Source organism: Strix uralensis, chromosome 3, assembly GCF_047716275.1.
Source record: "Strix uralensis isolate ZFMK-TIS-50842 chromosome 3, bStrUra1, whole genome shotgun sequence".
NCBI lineage: Eukaryota > Metazoa > Chordata > Aves > Strigiformes > Strigidae > Strix > Strix uralensis.
Genome location: NC_133974.1, coordinates 67,814,708 through 67,833,734, shown reverse-complemented (window position 1 = coordinate 67,833,734; position 19,027 = coordinate 67,814,708). Strand labels below are relative to the sequence as shown.

Sequence of the window (19,027 nt, the reverse complement as noted above, 5' to 3'; positions counted from 1 at the left end):
CACTAGGAAGTAAAAGCAAGAAACACTAGGGACAAATGCTACACTTTGAAGAGGCAAACAACGTTTATTCTCCACTGTGTTATATCATTTGCATAGTAAGACACGGATCGAACACATCACCTGTCCCCATTTCCATAGTCGAGACTACTGTGCAATGCAACTCCACGAATCAAACCCTAAAACTTTAAAGGCACCTGATGTCTTTGAGTAGGATCTATTCAGAACCCACAGCTGGATGACAGGAATAAAATCATCTCCAAGTCCCTCGCTCCCCGTCACCCTGCATTTCAAACCGCCCTGGTTTCACCTGGGTGAGACGCTGGGAGACGGGTTTCCCGGAGGCGATCCCGCCCTCCCCCCGACGTGCGGACAGCTCTCCGGTTTGCGGGCAGCGCCCCTCGGGGGGCTGCTTGCGGAGGGCAGCGGCGGGGGGAGAGCCCCCCCTCGCCCCCGCCTCCCTCCCAACCGTCCGCACCGCTCCCACCGCGGCTGGCACCCCGCGGGACGGCGGCGGCTCCGGGATCCGCGTCTCTCACCGCGCAAGATCCGCCTCGGCGTCTCGGGGCTGGGGCGAGGGCACCAGCGCTCGTAGGAGGAGAGGCGGGGCGGGTCCTCCCAGCACCAGGTATAAATCGGAGCCGCGGATTAAGGAGCGGGTTTGGTCTGCGCCTCGCCCCGGGCACCGGGCGAGCAGCACCGGCGCCGCTGGACAGCGCCGGCGGCCCCGGCCCCCGGGGGGGCGGGCGCGGGGGGGGTGGCCGGACCGCGCCTTCCCCCGAGGGCGCTCCCAGGGGCGAGGGTGGGCTGCTTGTCCTGGTGGCGGTGGCTGCCCCCGAGGCTCAGCGTCTCGCCCTCCTGCCCACCCGGGAGAGGGCTTAGCCAAAGAACTGGAAGGGAAAAGGGAGCGGCACGGGATTTTTTATTCCAGAGCCCCCCGCCGCCACACACACCCCCGCCCTCACTGCGCCGGCGGACAGTGCTTCCTCTGCGTTTCGGAGGGGAGAAAACTCGGCAGAGAAAAAGAGAGAAGAAGAAAGGCAGGAGGGAAGGGGGAGAAAGTTGGTTGACTTGCAGAGAGGTGAAGCCTTCCAGTGGCTCCCACTCCACTTTGCACTGGAGACCTTCAGTCTGCCCGAAACTGGAGGATGGAGACAGAGCTGCCGCCCAAGCTCGCAGCAATGCCCCTCGGGGGGAATGGGAGCACCCAGCTGGTGCCAGACACAGACCTGCTGTCCCCGGGGAGGGGCACAGCCATGTTCACCATCCGCTGCGTGATCCCCTCACTTTACCTGCTCATCATCACGGTGGGCTTGCTGGGCAACATCACCCTCATGAAGATCTTCATCTCCAACAGCGCCATGAGGAGCGTGCCCAACATCTTCATCTCCAGCCTTGCTGCCGGTGATCTGCTGCTGCTAGTGACCTGCGTGCCCGTGGATGCCTCCCGGTATTTCTCCGAGGAGTGGCTCTTTGGGGAGGTGGGCTGCAAGCTCATCCCTGCCATCCAGCTCACCTCCGTTGGTGTCTCTGTCTTCACCCTCACTGCCCTCAGTGCCGACAGGTAGGAAAGCTGGGCTGCCCCTTCTCACCTCTCTGCAGCCTGGGCTAAGGCTAGCTAGAGCTGGCATGAAAGGTAAAGCACCCCTCTGATAAGGTAACCCTGGTTTGCAGTCCCCTTGTTTCAACTTGCAAGGTGCCTGTGTTTCTTCTTCCCTCACTGACTGATGGTAAGTCTGGTACTAACTTAAGTTACAGGGTTTCTGGAAATGGGTGCACCTGGGCCTCCAGCTTCAAGGGTGCCAGCTGCAAGAACTGGGTTTAATCCTGTCTTCTGCACCTTGGGGATGGTCCTGTAACAGCCCATGTATTGAAATCTTATTCATTAGAGGAAGCTTTTAGATGCTAAATATGACACAGCTACAGTGCTACGTCAACAGGCAGCGAGCAGCATAAACCAAGTCAACACAGAGATGTTTTTAATTGATTTGTTTCTTTCTGCTGAGAGTGTGTGTGTGTGTATGTATGTGTCTTTGTGCCCTAGTAGAAGAACAGATTACCAGAGGTGACTGCCAGAACTAGTTCAGCCTCTGGGAATTCTGAGGCACCAAACTGTTCTGTTGTAATTGTCAGTCATAAACTTTTGTTCAAACTATTCATTTCGGCTTCTTCTGAATTTATAGAAAAGAAGAAAAAAAAAAAAAAGAAAAAAAAAAGAAAAAAAAAAGAAACACCCTTCCCCCCCCCCCCCCAAAATACCAACTAGAAAGTAACACTTCCATCTGCAGTACTTGTCAAATTAGGAAGAAACAAAGAGCTGAACCCCAAATTTTTCCTCCCAGATACTATAAATAGGTACTTAAGGGATTTATAGCAACTCGATGGCTGTTGGACTTTGCTTCAGGCCTGAAAGACAAATTCTTTCAGTGTAACTGGCAACCTTAAAATAAATGAAATTATCTTTCTTCCCTTATCTAAGCAATTTTTTTTAGCCAGAAGTGAAAAAGTTTAATTCCTTCTCCACAGGAATTACCCCATTTTCTTTTGTTGGATCTTAAGCCAAACCAATGCATTGGTGCATGGTGTAAAGGCTTGAGTTTAGTAAGGTTTCTTCACACTTACAGTACGTTTCTTTAAAACTTTTAATCCTATTTTTATCAAGTATAAATATAATTTATTTCTTTTTTTTAGCTAATTCAGTAAATTGTTTGATTCCACCTGAGGGTAGTCTTCAGCAGCCATCAATTTCAGTGGTGTTTGTATCAGGACCTAAAATACTTATATATAAAGACTTTGTAACTTATGAAAATGGGTTATATTTTTGAAGAAGAACTTGCAAAACATGCCTTAAAGTGAACACCCGTAACTCTCTGATTACCTCAGTTAAAGAATATGTCAAAAATTCTTCTTGGAGAGCCAAGAAAACCTTGTAGTTTTCTTTCTGCTTTATTTCCACTGGTTAAAAGTATGATTGCTGTATCTTATTTGAAAAGGGGAGAAGTTATTTGTGGAGGAGATCATCTCTCTAGTGAAATATAATGTGAGGAGATGCTGGTGGTTTAATATTTAAGGATTCATTCATTTACTTTTTATATAGCTTTGGAGCATTGATTGTTTGCTTTTTGCATATAATTTTATATCCTTCTTTTAATATTGGTGAAGATTCAAGAAGTAATAATGCTGAATCTGTTTATACTGAATGCATTTAGAATTACACATCCTAGAAAACAGCTACAGATGGTGTGCTGCAATCATATAAACTCATAATAAAGATTATCCTCCAGAATTTTGGGCCCCACAGTATAGACAAATATCAGAAGTGATTATACCAAGAATTTAACAACACAGTTTCTTTAACCTCTGCAGTTTCATTTTCAGGTATTGAGAACAAAACCCATTTATTTTTCAGAAGAGCAGCCACTGACCTCAGAGACCAGTGTCCTGTCTCCTAGGGCCCCAAGTCATCTCTGAGTGAAGCTGGATGGTGTTTGGGTTGGACGTCTACATTTTTGTACGACACTTGTGTTGAACCAAAAGGGAGGCACTGATGCAGAGGAGGTTTTGTCACACTAATTTGTAGCCAGATCTTAATGTGTGTCATCTGGATTAGATTTGTTATGGGTAATTATGTCGGCAGTTCTGGAGTGGTGACAGCATCCTGCACCTAAGAGGTGCTGAGGAGGCAAAGCCTGGCTGGGGCAGTGTTTCCTCCAGATAAGCAAATCTAACATAGGATGTTAGCAGTTTGGAAGCAGTGATACTGCTAAAAAGGCTCCATTATAATCCAGTACATCTGGTCTGGTATACAATGTTTTCTCAGTGACCCCTTCTTTCACAGATAATGCTCAAAGTACATTTTAATATACGATCATTAAAGCCTTTTGTGCTTTTTACTCCCTATTACCACAGGACTGTATAGAACTCCAGACACTGATTACACTAAGGAACAGATTTAGAAATATTTAGAGTTCTTTACAGTGTGCCTGCGTGAATTCGGATAAGGGAGGTTGTCTTGGTTTCCACAGTGTAATTAGCACTTATTGTTTATGTGGAAATTGTACATAGCAAGTTACATATATGTGATACATTTAACAACAATGGATACAGAAGCAATAAAATATGAATGATTTGTTACCTACAACTGAAGCTATAAGGAAGAAAAAGTGGTATGCATTGCATATAAATCTTCTCTAAAGCTGCTTTATTTCATATGGCTTTTTGTCCTAGAAGTCCCTCTCAGCATCACTAGTGCTTTCAGTGTGACAAACACGCACCTTCTATCTGGAAGCTTCATTATCTAGTACTGAGATTATTTTTGTGTGTGTGTGTGTACAAACATGATATGTAATTTGTAACAGTGCACCCCAGACCTCCCTAGAGTACTCTTTCAGATTAAAATTGGTAGCATGTGTCAGATCTGCCCAAGATTGCTCATTCCCATCCCAGGAACAGCAGCTGGTCCCATCAAACAGCCCTTCCCACCCTTGAGCTCCCATGGGTCTGGCTGCCAGGTGTGGGCAGTGGTGCCCTGCTGCAGCCCCACACATTTTGGGGCAGAGGGAGGTGGGTGGGAGGTCAGTGGCAGTGGTGGGGGTAGTGGCAGCAGAGGCGATGCAATGGTAGTGCTGTGTGTTGGCATCAGAGGAGGGTGCGATCTCCCTCTCCTTTGGGATGCAGAAGACAGCACAGCAGCAGTGCTGCTGAACTAGCTGTCCCCTCTCACTGTTTCGGAGCATATGTGCAGGGACAGCACCCCTGCCCCTCATGACCACTGCTCTTATTGATTTTTCTCTGTTGTGGAGAAACCAGACCACCTCTAGAAACCTTAATATTTCTCTGATTTAAAAAACCAAGGAAAAAACAGAGGGTGGATTACAGAAAGAGAAAACCTAATAACTACAGTGGACAGCAAATGAAAAAAGGAAGAGGGCAAAGGGACAAGAATGTACAAAACAAACAAAAATAAAAAGGAACTAAGGGGGCCATAGGGCAGAACATCCCCAATAGCACTCAGCACCCTGAAAGTGCCCACAGAGCTGGTGCATGATGGCCAGAGTTGCACTTCCTAGAGGTGTGGTGGGACAAGGAATTAAAAATGGGTCCCTGGTCAAGCTTACTTCTCCAGGGGCATGGACTGCAGGGCTAATGGATGTTGATGAGAAAGTCCCAGGACTTAATGTGGTCTTGGATTACGAGGGTAAAAATAAAGAGGTGAGAGGAGAAGTGTTGCTGGAGGGACTGCAGCATGGCCAGTGTCTCCTCACTGCAAAAAGGACAGAAGCCAGGGATGAACCTGACTTGAACTATCCCATGAACTTGTTCACTGCTTCAGGGAGTGGTTCCAATTTATGTCCATGGTGGGCCATGCAGTTAGTTCAGAATACAAACTGGGCCCATGGGCCTCCTCACCCTCTTCTCAGGGTGAGATCTTAGAATTATAGAGTCATAGAATCATAGAATGATTTGGGTTGGAAGGGACCTTAAAGGCTGTCTAGTTTCATCCCCTCTGTTATGGGCAGGGACACCTTCCACTAGACCAGGTTCCTCAAAGTCCCATCCAGCCTGGCCTTGAACACTTCCAGGGAGGGGGCAGACACAGCTTCTCTGGGCAACCTGTTCCGGTGTCTCACCACCCTCACAGTAAAGCACTTCCTTATCTAATCTAAACCTGCTCTCTTTCAGTTTAAAGTCATTAGCCCTCACCCTATTGCTACACTCCCTGATAAAGAGTCCCTCCCCATCTTTCCTGTAGGCCCTCTTTAAGTACCGTAAGGCTGCTATAAGGTCTCCCCAGAGCATTCTCTTCTCCAGGCTGAACAACCCCAACTCTTTCAGCCTGTCCTCAGAGGGGAGGTTCTCCAGCTCTCAGATCATCTTTGTGGCCTCCTCTGGACCCACTCAAGCAGGTCCATGTCCTTCTTATGTTGGGGGCCCCAGAGCTGAACACAGCACTCCAGGTGGGGTCTCATGAGAGCAGAGAGAGGGAGAGAATCACCTCCCTCGATCTGCTGGTCACACTTCTCTTGATGCAGCCCAGGATACAGTTGGATTTCTGGGCTGTGAGTGTACATTGCTGGCTCCTATTCAATTTTCCATCCACTAATAGCCCCAAGTCCTTCTCTCAGGGCTGCTCTCAGTCTACTCATCACCCAGCCTCTAGTTGTGCTTGGGATTGCCTCGACCCATGTGCAGCACCTTGCACTTGGCCTTTTTGAACTTCATGAAGTTTGCACAGGCCCACGTCTCAAGCCTGTCCAGGTCCCTCTGGATGGCACATCCCTTCCCTCCAGTGTGTCGACCACACCACACAGCTTGGTGTCGTTGGTAAACTTGCTGAGGGTTCACTCAATCCCACTGTCCATGTCACCAACAAAGATGTTAAACAGTGCTGGTCCTGGTACTGACCCCTGAGGAACACCACTCATCACTGGTGTCCACTCAGACATCGAGCCGTTGACTGCAACTCTTTGAGTGCAACCATCCAGCCAATTACTTACCTGCCAAATGTTCCATCCATCAAATCCATGTCTCTCCAATTTAGAGACAAGGATGTTGTGTGGGACAGTGTCAAATGCTTTGCACAAGTTCAGGTAGATGACAACAGTTGCTTTTCTCTTATACACCAATGGTGTAACCCCATCATAACAGTGTCTTTCTGATTTGTGCCTGGGAAGGAATCTAGGGTAAGGAAGTGGAGCACAAGTATGGAAAGGTGTTTCTAAGATGCTTTTCAGAGCTAGAGGTCTGGATGATGCATAAACCTTGGTGTGGAGAGCTGGCTAGAAAAGCTCAGGGGGCAACAGAATGAGTGCTACAGTGTGCACCTCTGGCCATCACTGCATTATTTTGTGTGATGATGAAAAGCAATTGTACCCACAAAATGCTAAGAGACCTGGGGTGAATAGATTTTGAAGGAATAAATGGCAGCCCCTTAAAACAGCTTTAGATTTGTCCCACATAGTCTTTGCTTTTCTCTTTGGCGGTCATTTATGCCTCCTTTTTCATGTGATCTGCAAAAAGAGTATTAAATTTAATTCCACTACTGTTCCTACATTGAATTTTCTTTCTAATGAAGGGTTTAAATGTGTTAGCTCAGATACAGTCCTGCTGCACTCTAATAAAGACAGTGAAGCTGAACAGTGGAGTGTAGTCTTCCTAAGAAGTGTGACAGAAAAACAACTTTGATGAGACATATACTTGATTAACCAGGTAACAGTTTTTTTTCATTAGTGCCATGACTCCTTTCCTATATCTTAATAACAAAGGAGTTTGAAAATTTAAATTCATACTTAAAAAACTAAATATAGTGCCTGACTGAGATGCTTCTTCTATGCTATAGATTTGCATAGCTAAACCATTTGATCCTTTTTTTGTTTGTTCATTTTATTTCTTTATTTGCTTTAAATTTGGAAAATTGCTATCTGTATTTTTAAAAGTGCAAAAAGACTCAAAAACTTCTTGTGCAAGTTTAATATCTATGGGCTGACTTCAACTGATAACAAAAACCATTCTGGCTCAGTATGCATGTCTACTGTCTCCTACTTTTGGGGGGGGGTCAGGAAATGTTTTGAAGACATTCAGAAGTGTGAAAAGGTGCCCTAGTAACTACTTTAGCATTTTTCATTAGTAAAATCGCCCTTAATAAAAACTTCTTTTTACTCGTCTTCAGAATCTATTTAAAGTTTCTTTTGTTATGTCAGGTGCTAATTCACGCTGAAATATAGTGATGGGAGACCTCTAAAATCCTCATTTCTTTTTACATATAGTGGAGCAGGTGAAGCAGGAAAGTGGACATGATTTCCTTTTGAGCTCTAATAGCTGATATTCAGGGATTAAAGAGCGTTTACAAGGAAAGTAGTATTAAATGACATTTTGAAAATTACTTATAATTAACCAAAGAATAAAGAAAAAATAATCAAAGGTAAAATGAAATATTGTCTATGTAAGAGAAAAACAATGCCTTGACTGTATATAGTAGATGGGCAAACAAAATTGTATAGAACCAGTAGAACTGTGAAATCTATAAGTATGTATCTTAGAAACCCTAACACTTGAGGTAAATGTGTTGAATGAATGACTTACTGAAGTACATTAAAAGAAACAATGGTCCAGATGTTTCTCTCACTGTAGGCTGTAACAGTATGGTCATAATTATGCAATAACAGGCAAAGCAAAAGAAATTTAAGAGAGGTTGGGCAAGCTTTGTCTCTCGCATTTTTATTAGCTCACCCTTTAGTTTATATGTGCAAACCTGACTCACAAAATAAAGCTTGCCAGAACACCTTTGATGAAATTCTTGACATATTTTGTCAAGTTAAACAGTGAAGCCTGTCTTCACCTGTCCTCACCCCAAAATTTTCTAATTCATTTGTATTCATTCCATACAGCTAAAAGAAATATGATAGAAAATATTCCAGAAAGAAAAAAGGGATAACAAAACCTGCCCCCCCCCAACAATGCAGAAGGAATTTTATGTCTGGAGTGGATTAAGGAGTTTCTAGGATAAATTCATCTGAGTCAGGCAATTCAAATCAGCTGTTGGAGAAGTTCCTCTTGTGACCATCTTTACACAGCTGAATATGTTTTCTCAGCAAATTTTCCTCTCAAGTTAGGCAAATTTTTCTGAAACTTCATACAGACACACACATCTCTTAAACTCCTGCTTTTGTGCATGTGTTCTGTGTGTGCTCTTCAACTCATATGGAAACAGCTTGGTCGTGAGGATGCCAAAGTGAGAAACAGCTGTGGTGTTTATCCTAGGCAGTGAGCAATGCAATACCTGTGTTGTGCTGGCAGCAGCCAACTTGGCTTTGGTTAATGCAAATGTGAGTGTCCAATAGCCTTTCGTAGGTTGCAGCCTAAAACCTGAGAAACTGTTACAAAACCATTCCTCCTGTTTCCAGTTTCTTTGATCAATTCAGTAAAAGCCTGTGCCAGTGACAGACAAAATAGCTGCTAAACTGCAGATCCAGCTGAATTCTTACCAAGCAGGTCTGAATGTAAATCTCCATACATATATTTTATTTGTTTGCCTCTCCCCATATCATAGTACTCAATTCCCTTATATATTACATTGCAATAGGTTTATCCAAATTGGACTGTTGGAATCTTCAAGTCTGCATTTAGCAGGTCCTCAGAAATGATGTCAAATATCCTCTACCAATGCTTTCTCTAGGAAAAAAAATTTCACATGCTTTCTGTAATGATTAATTTTTTAGACAATAATAAATATCTTTTATATAGGTGCAGAGTGATGGAACTCTCAAATATTCTTCCCAAAAGGGATAATTTCATGGAATCCTCATTTTAAGTAGTTTAATTATAGAGGAACTGGTGTGTTTCTCACATAGGTTTTGCTGCAGAACCATTCTTCCAGACTATATATTCCTGATGCTAAATCCTTTTTGTGCATTTCTGTATGTACTAATGAAACAAGGCATATGCAGTCACAGTCTCTAGGTCTAAACATAGAATCATAGAATCATAGAACATATACCTCCACTTCTAATTCCATGCTGAGATTCATCCCAATTTAGCAGTGTGATTACAAATAGCAAGTAAGTTCTTACAAGTTCATGAAATTTGTGGAAGGTAAGAGGAAACCTACTTTGGTGTCTGTTGAAGAGAAGTGTGTTTTTAATTAACTTGACACATCTCATTAGAGAAAATATCCAAGAGACAAACAATCCATTCGAACCTTGGCATAATTACATCTGCTTCATGTAGATTTAATTGTGTATTTCCAGCTTTGTATGAGCATATGTACAAATAAAATTGTGTGTGTGTGAATGTGAGAGAAATGGATTATTCTGCTATGTTGTCATTCTATCTTGTATGATTCAGTTTTGTCCTTCACATGACTATCCCAAAGATTGTTTCATTTTTTTTCCAACTACTTTTCACAGTATTTGTTTTAACATAGTGTCATGTTTGTGCTTCGGCTCCAAGTTTGATTGTATTTTAAGGATTGCTATATTAAATTTTTCCTCTCTGATTTTTTAATGTTCCTTTTTTTTTCTGCTATGGTGTATACTTATTTTTTTCATCTACACTGATTTCAATACAAACTAGGAACAGAAGTTGCAAATTAAACTGAACTGGAAACAAGTTTAAAAGCGACAGAGTGGAGCCTTCTAGGTGATAATACTGGAGCAAATAAATGAAGTTGCAGCTTTTTGAATTTAGAAATTAGAGATTTGGAGTCTAGCTTCTCAAATGGTAATATCTAAGTCTGTTCCAGATACATCAATAGAGGTTTGGTTATTTAATTCTTCCCAGCTTGTTCTAAAAATCATCTGACCATGTAATGTTCTCCTCAATAGTTATGTTATCTGCCATGGCATGGACTATTACTGAATTTATCAGGGAAATGGGAGGAATTGTTTTGTAGCTAACCGCACCAATTTTATAAAGGTAAACTTGCACTGAACATATTTTTCACTAGGGATTTCTGTTTCCAGGTACTTTAGTTTCTGTAACTGATATTTTTATTGACCTTCTGCTCCAGCAGTGATGATTTTATGAGACCTTCTCCATTCAAATATGTATGGATATCATTGCTGGGAGACATGCAGTAAGCATATGGTGGATATGCAGATAAGCATGCATCTCTGTCTCCTCAATCTAAAGGCAGGGGTAACAACAGGATTTGGATCAAGCCCATTTGGGGAAATGTTTCTCTTTCCTCAAACTCCTTTGACCCTTCAAGATTCAGAATATAACCTCTGAAAGAATAAGGCAAGGTTAGGTTTGGTTTTCTAAGATTTTTTTTTCTTACAACAGGATTATAGTGAGGAAGAAGTAATATGACTAAATGGAGAGCACTAGAGGGGGACAGAGCCAAACAGTATGTAAGCTTGTCTAAGCTACACATTGCAATGTCTAGCCTCTAACCTAGGCATTGACTTTCCCCACTTCTATCCACTCATCCTAAGCAGAATCCAAAGTCCAGAATTCCAAATTAGTGTTGGAATGAGGTAAATGCTCCAGAAAGGCAATACAAGCCAAGAGAATACACATGCTAAGCTGCCTTGTACTTCCCGGTGGGAATTGTTATATCCAGGGGTTTGTATGATGCAGCCTGCTAAGAGTAAGGTTCTCACCTCATTGATGAAATGTTAATTTTGAGTCACTGTCTAGCAGGCCTAGGCAGTGACTCCCAGACACCCTGGCTGAATGAATGATCTATTTTGTTCTTGGAGAGGCAGGTACCAGAGCTGCCTTTGCCATGGCTGTTTTGTGAAGGCTAATGACTTTGGCATGCCTCAACCATTATATAAACACAGCTTTGAGATCAGGCTCCTCAGCTTTGCTGCGCTTAGTTTCAGGATCCTAATGAAGCTCAGATGCAAACTGGGTAGATCTGATCAAGGGAGCTCCCGACATGCACAGCAGGGGAAATACCGCTATTTGCTTAATCTAAAAGTCAAGAAAAAAGGGGAACAGCAGGCTGAGGTAGGCCAGCCATTGCACAAGGCTTCTGGGTGGTGTTCTTGTAACCAGGCACCTGAAAGTGTGTGGTTTTATTCTATGCACATATGTTCATATGACATATATATGTGTGTATATATTTTTATATATATATTATGCACCAACAGCGCCAAAGCATAGGCCTGAGCACTGGAGGTCAACCACTTGTCAAACTGCTAGTAGAGCAGTCCATGGTGTGTTTTTGACCTGGGTCAATCAATATTCTCCTAAACAATTTCTAGGCATGGTTCAGGACTAAACACAAGCTCAGGGGCCATTACCAACAGAAATGTAAACTACCTATTTAGTTTGGATGTGGTGGTCTCATATAGGGACTGTCATCATAGTCCAGGGGCTGCCTAAGTATTGTCTAGTTGTTTTGGGTTTTCTTTTTAATTTGTTTTTGAAGGTCATCACAACAAAGTACTCTAGAAAAAAGAGGTAGCACTGCAATGGAGGGACAACTCAGGACTAATCATGGAGCAGTTTCTTTTGAAGTCAAGTGTGTGGGAGGGGAAAGCATTGTGGACACAGCAGAGACAGGAGTAGAGCTTTCCATTCTAATTGGGAGCTGAGAAATACAAGATGGGGAGAAGTAGATAAGCTATACTGGAGTTTAGAAGGTAGCAACGTGTTATAACTCTGTAGGCAGAGGATATTCTTTTTTTCATCAATTTTTTAGGTTGTGTAGCAGGGAGGATGTTGCTTTATTATGAAAATATGCTATACAAACAAAACCAATCTGCAGAATGGGCAAGTTTGTACTTGCATCTGTTGGTAAAAACCACATCTTCAAAGAAAGGAAACTTATAAAAGTATTTCTGGAGTTGGGGGTGCCTTTGCCAGCACTGATAATGATAGAGGATATCGGAAGACAGAATTTACATGAAGGCTTTTAATTAAAACCAAATGCATATTTATAATTATTTCCTGAACTTCATGGCAACCTATAATTTTCTTTTTTCATCAGTGAAGTTAGGGAGAAGATGGATTTTGCTTACTAATTTGACTAAATAATTTGCACCCTTACTCTGATTTACCAGTGTTGTTTTATTGATAGAAGATATGGACTTTGTAATTTAAATGGTTGGTGGTATGTTTTAGCCTTACACAGGTTTTATACAAAGGAAGAGGCTGAGTGTTCATTTTGGGAACAGTTCTAATTTCACTCAGTTTACATTTGATTTTATCTGTAACCTGTCTCTTTCTACTCTATGTCTTTTCAGATATACAAACAAGATGATGGATTTTGTAGAGCACTTAGTGCCTTTTCCCTCCCATTGACACTGAGTACTGCATAAGGCTGAGTCCTAGGAAAAAGAGTGCCATCTTGTAGTCAACTGAAGTAGCAAGTAGAATTTTGATAGGATTAAGGAAGAAGTTTTTTGGGCTGAACCCAGCTGTTTTTGTGAAAAAGGGCACTCTGCTCCAATGCATTCCATCTTGGAGTCAGTCATAGGTCAGGGGAAAGCATGCTATTTGCTGAAACAGTGATATATGCCAAGGCACAAATATATGCCACATCTTCTGCTAATGTAAAGGCTCCTGAAAAGGTCTCCTGTTTAGATACTAATCAGACCAAATGCTGCTAAAACAATTAATTGTGACATGGTCATTGTCTTGGGTCATAGGCCTGTGGTCAAAACAGTTTGAAGCACTGCAATGGGAAAAGAGGGGAAAAAAAATCTGTAGTACAAAACATGATTTTTATCCAAAGTACCCAAACCAGTTCTTCCCCAGGAATGTAAAGTTTTAAATAATTGAGCAGATATGAGGACTTGACGTCACCTCACTTGAATGAAATGAAATAGAAGGTCTGTCTTTATGTAATGAAATCAAGACAAACAGCAATAGGAAGCAAATTATTGAATAATAAGGTCACGGTTTGTGCTGGAGAGCGTTCATGCTTTGTGCAGAAGCTTCTATCCTTCCTATGGCAGTATAAAGGATTTCTTTACACCTTGGTGTCCAGGGAGTTTCTTATTGTGTGTTAGAAGAAATGGTAAACATAAATTAACAGAGACAGTTTACTGAGTGTTATTTTCTACTCCATGATATGGATGAAGACACAGTAAAAATCCTGTCTCTGAATTCAGAGAGGAGATAAACATAAATAAGCATTATTTGTAATTATTTAGTGATAAGAGAGTTTATCATGGTCCTGAGAAAGAGGACTCAAAGGCACATTTTGAGTCAAGTATTCTCTGAAGAAAAAGTTTGCTAGGGTACCAAGACAGTGCTCTGCTCCAGACATTTTCATGGCATAGCCAATTGCACTGCTGATTGCCAGCAAACTCACAAGTTGTTTCAAGGTGTAATGGTTTTAAACTGAAAGAGGGTAGATTTAGATTAGATGTAAGAAAGAAGTTCTTCACTGTGAGGGTGGTGAGACACTGGAACATGTTGCTCAGAGAAGTTGTGGCTGCCCCCTCCCTGGAAGCGTTCCAGGCCAGGTTGGACGGGGCTTTGAGCAACCTGGTCTAGTGGAAGGTGTCCCTGCCCATGGCAGGGGGGGTGGAACTAGATGATTTTCAAGGTCCCTTCCAACCCAAACCATTCTGTGATTCTACAATATTTTTATATGCATGTGTATGTATCTACATGAATGGATAAGGAGTTTAATCACCAAATAGAGACATCTAAGTTACAGTTCTTCTCACTCTAAGCTCGTTGTATAGCTAATAGAGAAAAAACAAGCACCTCAGAGGGTGATTTAATGCACCTAAAATCTGAATCACCCTTTGAAAGTACATGTCCACTGACTAGAAAGACCTTAAAATGAATAAAGTTATGTACCTGGAATATGAAACTCTCCTGAGTTCCTTCTTCCTCTTAAACTTTTCTTTAGATAGAGAGAAATAATTTTTCCAGTTCTCAAAACTTGTTCAATTTCAGAAAAAAACCCCACCTATCCCAAATCAAACAAAACTAGAAAGAAAAAAATGAAGCAAAAAAAAAACAACCTTCCAAATTACCACAGCTTAGACAAACTGAAATGTTTGTTTAATGTTTAGTTTTTAATGAAAACATTAAAACATAATTAATTCACATTTTGAAAAAAAAAGTTTTCAAAATAAATTAAAAATCTAAGCAAAACATTAAGGTATCCTTGAAATATTTTTCTCAAAGTATATTTGGCCTTTTAAAACTGACCTTTTCTTGTGGGAAGTTTCACTTCGTATCACGTCCTACAACAATTTTTTTTCAATAAAAGAATTCCTGACCAGAGTCTACTTCTAGTCATTTATTTTACTCTGCTGTAGTATGATATTTCCATTCTCTGCAATGCTTCCTGTTTTCATTGTAATGGTTACGAATTTATCAGTTCTGCAAAGATTTATATGTAATCATGAATTATGAGACAGTTTCCCAAAATGTGGTATATAGAGCAGCAGCTTCAAACTATTGATGTGGAAATGTTTATTTAAGAGTTTAATATTTCTGCACAGGCCGTTAGTAGTCATTCCTGCCTGACTTTATGATGCTTATATTCCAGGCGTTACAGCTGGAACAGTATATCTGTGTGTAGAAAGGTGCTGGGGTGGAAAGGCGAGAGCCACCACAGCAGTGGTTGTTGCTGGTCTGGCAAGAGGTGGTTACTGCTGATTATTGCCCTGCGCTCCCAGGGAGGCTGGTGGAATCTGAGAGTGGGGAAGGTGTGGTGGTGGGCAGGAGGGAGTCCTGGGCTGCAGGAGCTGAGGAAGGAAGCAAACTCTGGTGTGCATGTGCTGGTACGAGAGTGAGGTGGAAATATGGAGGTAGGATGTGCATTTGGGGATTTGCTGGGGGGATTTGCAGAAAGTGAGTAGAGTCATGGCTGCTTCTGCACTTTCACCAGGCTGGAACAGGTTGTATCCAGGGCTCCTTTTGCCACCTCTGATGGATATATATACAGATGAAGCTAGAGATTTAGAGAATACAAATTTAAGAAAGGTTAAAAACTCCTTGACATTTCAAATAAGAACAAAATATGACATTACTTTAATCAAAGAAATGAAGTGGCCTTATGCATCACGTGGAATTTAAAGAGATACCTTTTAATTTGTATCTGCATTTTGATTAATTTCAGATACAAAGCAATTGTAAATCCCATGGACATCCAGACCTCCAGTGCAGTGCTATGGACCTGTCTTAAAGCCATTGCCATTTGGGTAGTCTCCATGCTCCTAGCAGTTCCTGAAGCAGTGTTCTCCGAACTGGCCCACATCAATGACACGGATAATGTCACATTCACAGCATGCATACCATACCCCATGACAGATGACATGCACCCGAAGATCCATTCTGTGCTGATTTTTCTTGTGTATTTCCTTATCCCTCTTGCTGTTATTAGTATTTACTACTATCATATTGCAAAGAGTTTAATAAAAAGTGCTCACAACATCCCTGGAGAATACAGTGAACATTGCAAAAGACAGGTAAGCAATTTGCTTTTTACATCTCGATGAAAGATTTGTGTGCTGTGTACACTTATAAATGAAAGTACAGGAACTATAACATCCAATTTGTTGGGTTTTGCAGATGATTAGTTCAGTTTTCACATGCATGAACTAAGCCAAGGATTATCTGAAAAAACTCATTGTTTTCACAATTACTCAGTATTAAGCCCAGTATGTAAATGAACATGACCAAAGAAAAATATAAATTCAATGCCATGAACGCATATTCCTAACAAGAAATGTGATTGGTATATCTGTTTGTATGTGCTGTTAAATGTAAGCATTACTTGTGTTCTTATTGAGGAACAATGTTTTTGTAGTTAATGCTAGTTAGTGGCTTCACCTATCTCTATAGGCTGGCTTCACCTATCTCTATAGGCAGCCAGTTTGGAAAGAAATTTTACCTGAACTTTTTGAGAATTCTTCCTGTTTTATTTGGGCTTGGAAATTAAAAAAACTGACATAGACAGAGAAAATTGTTCTTAGGGGATCTTCTCAGGCCAAGGAGCACTGAAAATATGAACACAGAGCTTGAAATGATTCTTTTTTTGGCTTTCTCAGATATTCTTTCTTGGATACAATTCTGAACTCGCACTTTTCTAATACCCTGTCTATTATAGATGCTATAAAACTTTTGGTATAGGTTCTGTATTCCTTTGAGACAAAGCATTTTAAAATGTTGGATAAAGCCAGCTTCCCTGTAAGACAGAGGAAGCAATAAGATAGGAACAGGCTGTTCATTAGCAGCCTTATATATACAAACTTTTGCTTTATATACAAGCTTTTGCAGTGAAAGTACCTCAACCACTTTACAAAAGCATTAGTATTGATAGAGAAAAATACTTATGCTCATTGAAACAATTCGGAAGGGCTTTCTCTGTCAATATTTTAGAAAATACTTTTATACTCACCAAAATGTCCTTGCATATATAGCATGCACATATTCTTTTAAAAAGAAAGACCACATTCCCTCATGTCCTTTTAGCTCAGCATTTCATTTCTCCTCTAGCCTGTTTCTTGTAAAAAATGCATACATATTAGCACTTCATGTATTATTTTATTTTCTTGTGAAATATAAAGAGACTTTTGGCTGAACCCTCAGGATGGAAACAGTATTTAATTTGTATCACATTTCTGAATCCACATGCATTTTCAAAGTAAGAGCATATTTTTTTCATTCTACTTAATTTTTTTTTTTCTTTTTGTTAATCTATGAGGCTCAGAAGAATAGAAAATTCTGGTGTACTTACATATCTCCCAGCAAGAGGAAGTAAATTCAGACTGTTGCTATCAACTCGCATTTCTTTAGGCCATAGCACAAAAGAGTAACATTCACATTATACCTCTGCACCTTTTAGTCTGCCTTTGCAATCTGAGTGCAAATCCCACCAAATTGGAATGTTAGAGTTTTCCCATCTTTTGTGAGTTCCCCACTGGTTTTGGTTTAGATGGAGCCAAGAAAACTACTTACAAATTTATTTCACAGATTTTGAAACCCTGTTAGAATAAATTGATTTTTTTTCAGAAAATTGAGCAAAGCCAGGAAATTTTCCTGCCTTTGCAAAACTTTGATACCTGACATACATAATAAATCTTTTGGGAGGAATATATGGAAAGTTTCTGCCTTTCTTTGGTGCCTTCTACCTGGCCAGTTTCTCTCCTTCTGTCAGTTTGGAACCACTGTGTAGGCTCATTTCCTGTCAGCTTTTCAGCCACTCCTAATATCTACATTGTAATCCATTATACTTCAGCACTGCAATTAAGGTACATTTCTTTCATGTCATTATTGAAGATTAACTGAACCTTTCACCTTACCCTGGAATTAAGATGCTTCAGATTGTATAATGAAGTTTTGGTGCTTTGTCTAGGAGAGAGGTGCAAGCTGAGGCATTTTGGGCAAAATAATGGGATGTAAGTACCATTGTATAGCTAACACTCTAGCAATGTGTCTATATTTCACTCACAATGTCTCTAGATTTCAAAGCCAATGGTTTCTAAATAGCTCTCTAATGAAAGCTAAGTTTCAAGCCAAGCACTGAGATCTCATCAGAAAAGGTTATGTTTCATGACATCCTTTGGTGTGTGCTTTCAGGCTAAAAGCCAATGTTTACTTGGGTCATGAATCACTCTTGCTGTGTATATCATATAGAAAGAGCAACCTTCTGTAACTACAAACAGACAGGATCTTGCACTGAAAGTAAACCAAAAGTGGGAAAGGAAAGTGAACGAGATTGAAAAAGTAATTCAGGCCCTGAAGGAAGCATTTTTACTGGCCTTACTTACGATAGTTGTTAAAGCTGATATAAAGCAAAATGCTACATGTTTTAATTAAGTCTGTTATGTGGAGTAGTTCTGTTCATTGTTGTTCATTTGGGTTCTCTTCATCTTTTTAGATGGAAACTCGGAAACGTCTCGCAAAAATTGTTCTAGTTTTTGTTGGCTTCTTTGCTATCTGCTGGTTTCCTAATCACGTGCTATACATGTACCGATCTTTTAAGCACAATGAGATTGATCCGTCGACAGAACATATGGTTCTTACCTTAGTGGCCCGAGTGTTAAGCTTCTGCAACTCTTGTGTCAACCCATTTGCACTGTATTTTCTCAGTGAGAGTTTTAGAAGACATTTCAACAACCAGCTTCGCTGCAGGAGGAAAGTTCAGCAAGAGAGATCTGCCAGCTACTTACGCAACTCTTCTGCCATTCAAATGGCTTCCCTGAAAAGCAATACCAGGAACACAGTGACTAGCATGACACAACTGAATGGGCACAACTTGAAACAAGAAATGTCATTATGATTTAATAGGTGTGAATTTTAACTGTGGAATACACTTTTCTTCTGCAGTTTGTAACTCACTTTTGTCTCTCATATGCTTAGACCATCTGAGTCCTCAGAACAGAGGGTCTGTTAAAGTCTGTCCAGTGTGAAATGTTTTCACATCTAGTCTTACTTTTAGATAGAAGTGAAGAGTATGTTTTCTTGAGAAAACAAAACTGTCTGGCCTCATATTATACTTTAAAGGAGATGATAATATATGTTTAACATAAAAGAATGCAAAATAATGGTTTGAATATTAGCGTAGCTCATCTAACATTGCTTTAAAAAGTATAGATTTTCTGATCTG

At 41.0% G+C, this 19,027-nt stretch overlaps 1 protein-coding gene across 1 annotated transcript; it reads left to right on the top strand.

Moving 5' to 3' along the window:
• Positions 1–1,145: 1,145 nt before the first annotated feature.
• NMBR (neuromedin B receptor) lies at positions 1,146–18,700 on the top strand. The gene is made up of 3 exons (XM_074862691.1): positions 1,146–1,561; positions 15,536–15,884; positions 18,299–18,700. The coding sequence occupies exons 1-3, from the start codon at positions 1,146–1,148 to the stop codon at positions 18,698–18,700; spliced, it is 1,167 nt and encodes a 388-aa protein (XP_074718792.1).
• The last annotated feature ends 327 nt before the right edge of the window (positions 18,701–19,027 follow it).

Coding starts and splice junctions, on each gene's coding strand:
- NMBR (XM_074862691.1), top strand. CDS start 1,146: ATGGAGACAGAGCTGCCGCCCAAGCTCGCAGCAATGCCCCTCGGGGGG. Junction 1,562..15,535: donor ACTGCCCTCAGTGCCGACAG/GTAGGAAAGCTG, acceptor GATTAATTTCAG/ATACAAAGCAATTGTAAATC. Junction 15,885..18,298: donor GTGAACATTGCAAAAGACAG/GTAAGCAATTTG, acceptor TCATCTTTTTAG/ATGGAAACTCGGAAACGTCT.